General features: G+C 34.7%; 1 protein-coding gene across 1 annotated transcript in view; it reads right to left on the reverse strand.

The window, feature by feature from the left end:
• Positions 1 to 13,419, reverse strand: part of LOC128656756 (uncharacterized) — a 141,955-nt gene that overhangs the window by 95,685 nt on the left and 32,851 nt on the right. The window contains exon 3 of the mRNA XM_053710891.1: positions 1,021 to 1,140. Within this exon, the coding sequence (XP_053566866.1) occupies positions 1,021 to 1,140 (120 nt within the window). The remainder of the gene's footprint in view (positions 1 to 1,020; positions 1,141 to 13,419) is intronic.

A 13,419-nucleotide genomic window follows, 5' to 3' on the forward strand; every position in this document is an offset into this window, starting at 1 on the left:
TTCTTTCTGGAGAACACTTCAGCAGCCTGAAACCTACTGTTTGCGGCTAATTATAGGGACATAAAAGTGTTGCATCTTAAAGAGGGTAATTTAAATTGTATTACAACTTTTTCTATTTCTTTAACATCCATTCCTGTACTGAAAAAGTTACATTTGATAGCCTTGCATGAGGGACGTGTCACTCATTTACAGTGGCTGATGTCTGGTCTGTTTTATATAATCTTACTGGCTGATAGTTTCAATTTCTAAACTTTAACTTAAAATGTTTCTTTGTAGTTAAAATATTAACATATTAAAGAGACAGTCAACTCCAAAAATTTTATTGTTTAAAAAGATAGATAATCACTTTATTCCCCATTATCCAGTTTTGCACAACCAGCATGGTTATATTAATATACTTTTTTCCTCTGTGATTGCCTTGTATCTAAGCATCTTCTGAAAGCCCCCTGATCACATGACTGTGACTATTATCTATTGACTTGTATTTTAGCCAATTAGTGCTATGTTGTGAACAACTTCACGGGCGTGAGCTCAATGTTATGTATATGGCCCACATGAACTTGCAGTCTCCTGTTGTAAAAAGCAAATAAAAAAAGCATGCGATAAGAGGCTGCTTTCAGTGGCTTAGAAACAGGCAGACATTTAGAGGTTTAAATGTTATAAAGTATATTAATATAACAATGTTGGTTGTGCAAAGCTAGGGAGTGGGTATTTAAACAATAACAATGTTGGTGTTGACTGTACCTTTAAGATACTGGCCTTTCACATGCACAATCATATTTTTCTGTGTATAATGTCTCTTTAATTAGAGAGAACAAGGGATGGAGAATCTGTCCATACACTCTATTACAATACACAAATCACCTTGCTTTTATTCTATAACAGTGGCTGCTCTAAAAACTGGTATAATACACCTTATCTAATATTTATTTACACTAGGGTAATGTCCAAAGAACAAAATTATCTAAATATTTATGATACTAAATTATTTTTTTTAAAGCATATTATTAATCAACTTACAATTTCCTTCAAGCAGGAAGTTCACAAGGGATAAGGAAGACATTTGCTGAACTTCTAAGTCACTGGACTGCAGCAAGGCCTGGTAGGGTTCCAGGTATTCAGCAGGCAGCTGGGAATTTACTGAGGAGACATCAAACATAGAACATTAAAATTAACATCAACACCTATAGAGTAACCTATAGAGTAAAACAAATTATAAAAATAAAAAAAATAGTTTGTACAAAAATGTGAAGCTGCCTTGTGGTGTGTAATTGTAGTTGCAACCATGAAACTATCCCACATATTTTGTATCCTCACCCCTCAACCTGTAGACTGTTATTGTTTTGTTTAATAGCTGTAAGTACCTATATTTCTTTCTTTTTTTTACCATAAATCAGTGTCATTGGGTATCCCCACTCAAGTACCCAGTGCTGTGGATGTTGGTGCCGCTTTACAAATAATTAATAACAACAATTAAGATTATGAAAGTATGTAAAGTGAAGCTCTTAGAAAACTATAAATTATTTGTGTTTCTCCTTTAAACATTTATATGCACATAAATTCCCACATTTTGTACAGTATGATTCTATCAATCTACCTCAGCCCTCTAATTTATTTAAAAAAAAAATGTGATTATATACATTACAAATACTTCGGGGGAGGGGGGGGGGGGGTTCTGCATGCAATTAAATATTAACTAATATTTAAATTGCCTGTTAAAAGTACATTCTAAAGCTAAAATAATTGTCTACTTTTAACAGCTGCATAGGTATTCAGGAGCAGCACATATAGAATCTAAAGAGAAGGATATGGCCACATGTGACTGCTGCTCCTGATAGGCTATGCTGTGTTTGGGAGCTAAAATGCGTATTGGCCTCCAGAGCAGGTGCTTACATTAGTTATCAGGGGGTCAGTAGTTAGAGCGTGTAATCTTCTGCTTTAGGATGTATCTTTAAGATTTTAATACAGTCTCTTTAAGACTCTTTACTTGTTATATAAAATGCTTCATAGGTTGTGATATTACATGCTTATAGTGCATAGTAAAAGAACTTTGCAATATCATTGTTATTGATCTGCTCCATTATCCTGTAATTTAAGCCTAAAAATTTTGTATTTTTCAGTCTTGAAAACTGGAAGAGTAAACAAAGGCTTAAAAAAAAACTTTGTTACATATCTATGCAGTTGGTTATTTTATTATTTCTGCTGAAGCCAAACAATGGAGTGACATTGGCAAGACCTGGCATCTTCAAACTCAAGGATTGGCTTTCCCAAATAAGCTATATGGTAGGAGTTTATGACAACAAGGTCACAGATCTGAAATACAAGACCTAAGACAGCAGCCTACTACTATGTAACACCCCCCCCCCCCCTCCCGGGAGAACCGGGTTATCAGTACAGTACTGAATCATCTATACATCAGCTGTTACTCACCCTGACAGCATAGAACCGAGGATCATCACTTCCTCATCACGAAGTGTACAAACTGCTGAGATCCATCTACAAAAATACACTGACCAAACACATCTCTCTAAAGCCCTAGACTTTCCGGTTACTACAATGAACTCGGAGGTAGTATTCACAAGGAGACTTGGACTTTAAGTATCACAATTTGATTTAGGAAAAAACCTTGTAAGAAGGAGAATAGTGCAGACCCTTAAACAAGCATAATAAACCTAAATTAAAGAGAGAAATTGTAGAAACGCAGATAAGTAACTACACACAAGACAGGGATTTCAGCACTTTTATTTATAAATGGTTCAAATAACCTAGCCAAAATGTAATATTTGGTATTATGCACAGTGCAGTATTGTTCACGCATGTATACAACAGGTTGGAATTCCGCTAAAAATATAGCTATGCAAAAGAACCTCAACAAATTAGTACACAGTAGCGTTATGCCTTATAGTCTTGAACCACAAGGTTGTGATTGCGAGCAAACGTTCAAAGTGCTAAGTATCCTTAAGGCTTAAGCAAACAACACCTCCACTAGAGGATGGCTATGCAAAGTTGCACAAATCGGCCATCATAGTGAGCCATGAGGATCTATGTTTGTAAAAAGCACCATATCTAAAAAAGGTATGTGATCACAAGCAATTAATATTGCAACTATGTCAGGTAAACAATTCGTATATGTATACGTAAGCACATAGATAAAACACTGCTCTATATAGGTAATAGTGGACCAAGGGGTACTGAACAACACCTATTTCAGAGGACACCACTATATTGAAATAGTATCTGGTGCCATGAAATATAAATTGTTTGATAGGATCTATGTTCAGTTCCCCCAAAGCGGGTCTCAAAATTACCAACTGTACACAGTGTTGCAAACACAAATATAGATAGTACAAACAGAGGTATCAGGTAACATGAGCAGAGTATGCAGTTTTATATATATAAGAGCTGTAGTAACGTCCTGTCATACAGGAATATGTCAGGTATAGTAAATAGTCCTGTACAAATCAAGAGAAAACATTCCAGCTCTTATGTCCTCCAGACATGTTATTACCGTGAGTTATATACCGTCCAGATATTCAGGACCTAGACAAGGTAATTTTGCCGCTTGTGGTTAGTTTTCAAGAGGGGTAAAATCCATCCCACCATGAAGGCAACTCACGGCTCCAATAGAAACTTCCTCGTCGGCACAAGCAGCAATCGAGTGTGGTATGGAAATACACTTTGAGCCAACATGAAATCCTCCATAATTATTGCAACACTGTTTCAAACTTGTTAGATCAAGGACAGAGCAGCCCGCTCTGTGTACGTATTTTTAGCGGAATTCCAACCTGTTGTATACATGCATGAACAATACTGCACTGTGCATAATACCAAATATTAAATTTTGGCTAGGTTATTTGAACCATTTATAAATAAAAGTGCTGAAATCCCTGTCTTGTGTGTAGTTACTTATCTACGTTTCTACTAACATGAGAATTGATGACACCCCAGTACAATCTCAATATAAATCAGAGATTCCATGCTACATACACATCATCGCGTTGGAAACTTTTATACCTCAACCCCAACTAAATGCCTTTAAAAAAGAGCTGGACAGTGGGGGTTAATCTTTAAACGTTATGATGTTGCATACGTTATGTTCGAATTGTTTACCTAGAACTCAAATGTTTCTTTTACTTTTAACATTCCTTAATTTTGAATTTCTTGTGTATATTTAAGTTTCAAATGTTCTTTCTTTATATTGCAGATCAAACTCACTTTGCAATTCAACATGTGGGATTTAATAATTAGCCAAACAGGAGCAAACTGAGGCTTAAACCACTTTAATATAGTAGAAAACCTGTGCTAATTATGCACAAACACTGATAACATAAGCCACTATATATATATATTATAAACATTATAGAACCTTTCCCATTTGACTGTCATACACGGTAGTTATAATATAAATGAGGACAAATCATATAATATCCCCAGAACATCTCCAAGGCTATACTACTTTAATGGTTAATATAAGAGCAGACTCTTTACGTAGCATGATGCCTTACAGCTACATGGAAATCAATCTATGCCTACATATTACAAATTTCCACAAGTGGCCAACATCTTTTTTCATTGCAGTCTGATTACCTAGCTGTCTTGCTAAACTGTCGCTTATGACAATCCAGTATGTAATAACACCTGTGGATATGTGGTGTGGGAGTGGCCTTAAATTTTTGTTTTTCTCGGTCTTAATATCCCTATGTTTAATAGAATACTTAGGTACTAGTAGTCCAAAAGTGATTACAATAGACTTTTTAAGGGACCAAAAAGAGGACAGTTTGTTTGCACGTTTTTTATCACAACAGGCACAATTACCTGTTGTGCAATTTATCCCATGTAACCTGTTTATTCATTATGTATTTCCTATTAAAAAAAAATGTTTAAAGCTGTATTAAAAAAAAAAAGGAAATAATTGCAATATGTTAAAAAAGAGAAATAATGAAGTATGACATTAGAAAAATAGGTGCAACATTAAAAAAAGAGACTAGAATGCAATATTTATAGTCTAATCTATTAAAGGTACACAGTGTGGGTGTACGAAATTGATTGGTGGGATAGGAATATAAACTAAGTGGTTGCTCAAAGAACTATGCTCAAAATATAGTGCTAAAGATGAAATCCTAATATTTTAACCCCTTAATGACCACAGCACTTTTCCATTTTCTGTCCGTTTGGGACCAAGGCTATTTTTACATTTTTGCGGTGTTTGTGTTTAGCTGTAATTTTCCTCTTACTCATTTACTGTACCCACACATATTATATACCGTTTTTCTCGCCATTAAATGGACTTTCAAAATATACCATTATTTTCATCATATCTTATAATTTACTATAAAAAATATTATAAAATATGAGGAAAAAATGGAAAAAAAACACTTTTTCTAACTTTGACCCCCAAAATCTGTTACACATCTACAACCACCAAAAAACACCCATGCTAAATAGTTTCTAAATTTTGTCCTGAGTTTAGAAATACCCAATGTTTACATGTTCTTTGCTTTTTTTGCAAGTTATAGGGCCATAAATACAAGTAGCACTTTGCCATTTCCAAACCACTTTTTTTCAAAATTAGCGCTAGTTACATTGGGACACTAATATCTTTCAGGAATCTCTGAATATCCATTGACATGTATATATTTTTTTTAGAAGACATCCCAAAGTATTGATCTAGGCCCATTTTGGTATATTTCATGCCACCATTTCACCGCCGAATGCGATCAAATAAAAAATTTTTTTTACTTTTTCACAAATTTTTTCACAAACTTTAGGTTTCTCACTGAAATTATTTACAAACAACTCATGAAATTATGGAATAAATGGTTGTAAATGCTTCTCTGGGATCCCCTTTGTTCATAAATAGCAGACATATATGGCTTTGGCTTTGCTTTTTGGTAATTAGAAGGCTGCTAAATGCCACTGCGCACCACACGTGTATTATGCCCAGCAGTGAATGGGTTAATTAGGGAGCATGTAGGGAGCTTCTAGGGTTAATTTTAGCTCTAGTGTAGTGTAGTAGACAACCCCAAGTATTGATCTAGGCCCATTTTGGTATATTTCATGCCACCATTTCACCGCCAAAAGCAATCAAATAAAAAAAAAATTGTTCACTTTTTCAAACTTTAGGTTTTTCACTAAAATGTGCAATTATGGCACAAATGGTTTTAAATGCTTCTCTGGGATCCCCTTTGTTCAGAAATAGCAGACATATATGGCTTTGGCGTTGCTTTTTGGTAATTATAAGGCCGCTAAATGCTGCTGCGCATCACATGTGTATTATGGCCAGCAGTGAAGGGGTTAATTAGGTAGTTTGTAGAGAGCTTGCAGGGTTAATTTTAGCTTTAGTGTAGAGATCAGACTCCCACCTGACACATCCCACCCCCTGATCCCTCCCAAACAGCACTCTTCCCTCCCCCACCCCACAATTGTCCCCGCCATCTTAAGTAGGTCTCTAAAATAGGGGGTCTTTGAATTTATCTGTAAAATATATTTTTTCTCTTTTTCATTCAAAATACCCTCCATACCTATCCACTGAAATGTATCTATTTAAAGGGACAGTAAACCTTAAAAATAATGTTATATAATTCTGCACATAGTGCAGAATTATATAACATTATTTAGGTGCTATAGCCATAAAAGCATTTTTTACTGTTTAATTTGCTAAAATACGGCGCTTTTACAGACCCGCTCTCTGCTCTCTGCTGAGCGGGTCTGTTATTTTTAGTCAGCGCATCGGGCCAGCTGTATAGTCACAGCCCGGCCCGACCGCGCCATAAGACTAAGTGCAGCTCGCTCCTGTCACAGGAGCGAGCTGCATTTAGTCTTATGGCGTGGTCGGGCCGGGCTGTGACTATACAGCTGGCCGGGTCTGTGAAACAGCCTTTGTTTTTTTAAATTAATAAGGTACAATTATGTTTTATAATGTTTGGCTAATATAATGTTATATAATTCTGCACTATGTGCAGAATTATATAACATTATTTTTAAGGTTTACTGTCCCTTTAATTTTTGTCAATATTATTTTGTTAGTTACTACACATATTAAGCTTTGCAGCGCCCCGGTCTACAGACTATATGTGTTTGTCCCTACACGCACATATAATCTTATTCCTGTTTTCCGTTTGTTCTATAGTGAGATTTTTTTGGAAAAAGTCTCCATTCCGTTGTTTTTTTGTGTAGTATTGACTAAGGATCGCAGTATATCTGACACCTTCTTCCCACACTAACTAAATGATCATTGTCAAACTAAATAGCATGAATTGACTATACAGAAGTTATATTATGTCTTCACACATTAAAAGACTTCTATTATTGAAAATATGCACAAATAAATAACCTGCAAGTATATTGTTTCAATGTAACAAACGGCTTCTCCACAATAGTAATTGTTGTATAAATATATTTGGCTGCAAATGATTATAAAATGTATCAAAGTGCCCATTCATTCAGGTAGCCTTAAATGTATCAATATAGCTTAGGTGTATAAGAGAGTTTTTTTTCTATGTTATAGAGCTGCTGCGTTTCTATGTAAACACACTGGGATTTAACCCTTTAATGACCGGGCTATTTTGTCCAATGTAAACAAATTGAAATCACGTGAATGTGCATGAGATCGCGAGATTTCAATGATGGGATCATGTCAGGGGGGCGTCTCTATGACGCTAGGCACGCCCTCCAGAACGCAATCCCATTCACAAAGAGCTGTTGACTTCAGTACAGCCAAACAGCTAGGACGTTCCATGCCGTCCTAATGGAGCTATAGCCCAGTGCATTTAGGACGCCATGGAATCACGTCGCAAAGAGGTTAACTACAACTTGAATATCAGGATCTCCTACAATGGTGCTGCATCTTGAGTTACAACAACTTCTCAGTTTGTATAAAAAAAACAGAACGACAACACCCCAGCATTTGATAATACTTTATTTCGTAAGAGACTGTCATCATTATGGAAAGAAATTAATGAAAAGTCTGAGATTCTTTAAAAATAAAAAATTCAGCCCTTCTCACATTTATAACATGTGTCGCCACATCGTGGCTTTCTCAAAGGGTTCGGGCCAGCTGCCCCGGCTTCTATTTATTGCAGCTTACTCTCAGACACACTTACTCATGACATCATCATCTGAGTCCATCCTAATGAAATCTTAGGCATCCTTTGTCTGTCTCCAAGTTACCACCTCTAATTCCCAACTGAATTTTCTGTATTATCAATACATTTGAGATCCGATTGCCTCGGAGTTGTGGTATCTTAGAAAATGATATGCAACCAAGGTTATATATTTTTTCCGTCTTGCTTATCTCTGGATGCATTACTAATATTTCTAAGATGTTCTTGTAGCCTTGTTCTTACCTTTCATGTGGTCATACCCACATATAATTTGTATTGTAGTGCATAAATCACCCCTTCAGTATTGCAGTTAATGAAGGTATTAAATCTGGTGAATTTTACCAAATCTGTCTGTCACTGTGGGTGTCATCGTATGACAGCAAGTATTGCAAATGCCACAATAAAAAGGGTCCTTTTGTAAGTGTAGTACTAGTTTTAGGACCTTTGAAGTGGCTAGGACTGACTAGGTTTTTAAGATTTGATGCTCTTCTATAGCCTACTTGAAATCGATCACTAATTATATCTGCCAGAATGGGGTCAGATTTTAAAATGTGCCAATTATTTTGTAGGATGCTGACCACCTCTTTGGATTTGAGGACTGTAAGTGTTAATAAGTCTCGCCGGTTCATCTGCTGATTTGACTTGCTTCTTTAATAGATCCTTACGTGGAGTATTTCTTGCTCTATAGCGTGCTTTCTTGATGTATCTTTTACTATATACTTTCTCCCTCAATCTCATTTCTACTTCTTTTGCTCTTACAGCATATTTTTCATCAGTTGAGCAGCTTTGTCTCGTTCTTAAAAATTCACCATTTGGGAGAGCTTTGATAGTATTGGGAGTGTGTGCGCTTGAACTATGTAGGATACGGTTAGTCACTGTATTTTTCCTATAAACATCCTTACTCACTGGGTTTTTGTAAATTGATAGATCCAAAAATAAGTTTTCTTCTTGACTGGCTTCATAGGCTAATTTGATGTTCAAATTATTTTTGTTTAGTATTGTTATAAATTCATCAACATATTTTTTTTATCTCCATTCCATAGAAAACTTACATCATCTATGTAGCGAAGCCAGAGTGGTGTATTATTTGCAAATTGAGCGTTATCATCAGAGAATACCACATTCTGTTACCACCAACCTAGAAACAAGTTTGCATAGGTTGGCGCACATGCTGTCCCTTTACTTGCAAATAAAACCTATGGTTAAATGTGAAGAAATTTTAGTTCAGAACAAATTTTAATAGATCTAAAATAAATTGATCATGTGCCTCTTCTTCATCTGATCCCATTAACAAACAGCTCTTTACTGCTTTAATGCCCAGTTCATGATTGGTGCTTGTGTACAAAGACTTAACGTCTGCTGTAACTAGCCAGGTTGAGTAAAGATTGATATTCTTAAATTGCACTAGAACATCTGTCGTATCCCTCACATATGAGGGTAGTTTGGATTATAAATTCCCTCAATCTGTAATCTACATATTGACCTGCTTTTTCTGTCAAACTGTTAATGCCTAATACTATAGGGCAACCAGGTGGGCATTGACTATTCTTGTGTAATTTAGGGATCAGATAAAAAGGTGACCAGAGTAGGATTTGTTACTTCTAAAAATTTGTATTCTCAGATAACATTATTGTATCTAGCTTTCTCAACGATAGTTGTATTTTTGCATGTATTCTTTCAGGTGATTATATCCCACATGTTTTTCTGCTTCTTTTAAATACAGGTTTACTGGCCATATAATCACATTGCCACCCTTATCAGAGTGTTTAATTACTACATCTTCCCATTTCTGTATTTCAGGCAATGTAATTTGTTCTTGTCTGGTAAGGTTATGTTTTGTAATGGAGATATTCATTTGAGTGATTTGCTTACTCACTTCTTCATTACAAACTGCTATCTGGGGCAATTTGAAATGTTTGGCATACATTTTAAGATTTATTTTTAAATTTTATCTCTCCACTTGATTCACTTATTTAAATGATTTTCATCCAAAAGTTCTTCCATGGCTTGTAAAGTCACCATTTCATCTCTGGTGCACTCATTTTCAAAATAGTACAAATTGGTGATGTGAAATGAAGAAAACAACTTGTTTTAAAAAATTCTAAAAAATAAAAAACTGAAAAGTGGTGTGTGCATATGTATTCACCCCCTTTGCTATAAAGCCCCTAAATAAGATCTGATGCAACCAACTACCTTTAGAAGTCAAATAATTAGTTAAAGTCCACCTGTGTACAATCAAAGTGTCACATGATCTCAGTATATATATATATATATATATCTCAGTATATATATATATATCTCAGTATATATATATATATATCTCAGTATATATATATATATATATATCAGTATATATATATATATATATATATATATATATATATATATATATATCTATATATATATCTCAGTATATATATATATATATATATATATATATATATCTCAGTATATATATATATATATATATATATATCTCTATCTCAGTATATATATATATATATATATATATATATATATATATATATATATATATATATATATATATATATATATATATATATATATATATATATATATATATACACACACACACACACACACCTGTTCTGAAAGGCCCCAGAGTCTGCAACACCACTGCACCAGGCATTCAACATTATAAAGACCAATGAGCTCTCCAAACAGGTCAGGGACAAAGTTGTGGAGAAGTGCAGATCAGGGTTGGGTTATAAAAAAATATCAGAAATGCTGAACATCCTAAGGAGCACCATAAAATCCATTATTAAAAAATGGAAAGAATATGGTACCACTACAAACCTGCCACAAGAGAGCCGCCCACCAAAATTCACGGACCAGGCAAGGAGGGAATTAATCAGAGAGGCCAAAGATAACCATGAAGGAGCAGCGGAGATTGGAGTAGCTGTCCATAGGACCACTTTAAGCCGTACACTCCACAGAGCTGGGCTTTACGGAAGAGTGGCCAGAAAAAAAGCCATTGTTTAAAAAAACAACAAAAAAAAAAAACAAGTTTGCTGTTCGCCAAAAGGCATGTGGGAGAGTCCCCAAACATATAGAAGGAGGTATTCTGGTCAGATGAGTCGAAAATTTAGCTTTTTTTCCCCCATCAAGGAAAACCCCATGTCTGGCGAAAACCCAACACCTCTCATCACCCAAAGAACACCATACCCATAGAGGAGCATGTTGGTGGCTGGATCATGCTGTGGGGATGTTTTTCATCGGCTGGGACTGGAAAACTAGTCAGAATTGAGGGAATGATGGATGGTGCTAAATACAGGGAAATTCTTGAGGGGAACCTGTTTCAGTCTTCCAGAGATTTAAGACTAGGACGGAGGTTCACCTTCCAGCAGGACAATGACCCTAAGCATACTGCTAAAGCAAAACTTGAGTGGTTTAAGGGGAAACATTTAAATATCTTGGAATGTCTAGTCAAATCCCAGACCTCAATCCAATTGAGAATCTGTGGTATAATTAATTTAAAGATTGCTGTACATCAGCGGAACCCATCCAACTTGAAGGAGCTGGATCAGTTTTGCCTTAAAGAATGGGCAAATATCCCAGTGGCTAGATATGCCAAGCTTATAGAGAACTACCCCAAAAAAACTTGCAGCTATAATTGCTGTAAAATGTGGCTCTAGTATTGACTTTGGGGGTGAATAGTTATGCACTCTCAAGTTTTCTGGGGTTTTTGTGTCTTATTTCTTGTTTTTTTCACAATAAAAAATATTTTACATCTTCAAAGTGTTGTGCAAATCAAATGATACAAACCCCCAAAAATTCCATTCTAATTCCAGGTTGTAAAGCAACAAAAGGGGGTGAATACTTTTAGAATGCATTGTATTAGAAGAATGATCAGATTGCTTACTAAAAATATTTTTAGTGCTATCTTCCTTAGATATAATTGGACATCTTTTATGACCTAAAATTTGTTTAGGTTAGGGGTTTTTAATTCTATTTGTTTCATTCTCATTTGTGTGTGTATATTATATATATATATATATATATATATATATATATATATATATATATATATATATATATATATATACACACACATACAGGTAGCCCTCAGTTTACGCCGGGGTCAGGTTCCAGAAGGAATGGTTGTAAATCAAAACCGTTGTAAATTGAAACCCAGTTTATAATGTAAGTAAATGGGAAGTGAGGGAGATAGGTTTCAGACCCCTCTCAAAATTGTCATAAGTAACACCTAATACATTATGTTTAAAGCTTTGAAATGAAGACTTTAAATGCTAAACAGCATTATAAACCTAATAAAATAATCACACAACACAGAATATATTATTAAACTAAGTTAAATGAACAAAAACATTTGCTAAACAGCATTATAAACCTAATAAAATAATCACACAACACAGACTTCACTTGCATTTTTCTGCAAACAGTTCTTTATAAATCAGTCCAGATTGGAATGCATAGAGACAGGAAGATCTTGTTCCTTTGAAATCTGCTTGATAGCTCAGGTCTGGTTACACTGATTAATTTCAGCTTGCTTGGCTTTACTGCAACACAAGCGGACAGCTCCACCTACTGGCTATTTTAATAAAGGCACTGTTTCTCAATGCTTTCAATAGCAGTCACATGACTGGAAAAACGGTGTAAATTGAACCGTTGTAAAACGAGGGCCACCTGTGTGTGTATATATATATATATATATATATATATATATATATATATATATATATATATATATATATATATACACACATATACACATACATATATATATATATATATTCTGATACATAGCACCTATGACCCTTGACAAGCATACAACGAATGGACCATGAATAGGGAATCATAAGGTTCTAAAAGCATACTTAGGTATTGCCAATGGAATTTCTCTTTTCTTTTGCCAAAAGAAAATTTGATAATAGAAGTACCGTAAATTGAAAAGTTGTTAAAAAAATAAATAAATTGTATGCTCTATCTGAATCATTATCCTTTAAAGTTTTTTTCATTTATTCTTTTATTAAATGGACATTCTACTCCAGAATTTTGAATGTTTAAAAAGATAGATAATCCCTTTATTACCCAGTTCATAAACATGGTTATAGTAATATATGTTTTATCTCTGTGATTACCTTGTATCTAAGCCACTACAGACTGTCCCTTTATTTTAATTATTTTGACAGTCTGACAAAATGCACTGAAATAAGAGGTGGCCTTCAAGGGCTTAGAAATTAGCATATGAGAATACCTAGGTTTAGCTTTCAACAAAGAATAACAAGAGAACAAATCAAATTTGATGACAAAAGTATATTGGAAAGTTGTTTAA

The sequence above is a fragment of the Bombina bombina genome, chromosome 4 (assembly GCF_027579735.1).
Source record: "Bombina bombina isolate aBomBom1 chromosome 4, aBomBom1.pri, whole genome shotgun sequence".
NCBI classification, from domain to species: Eukaryota; Metazoa; Chordata; class Amphibia; order Anura; family Bombinatoridae; genus Bombina; species Bombina bombina.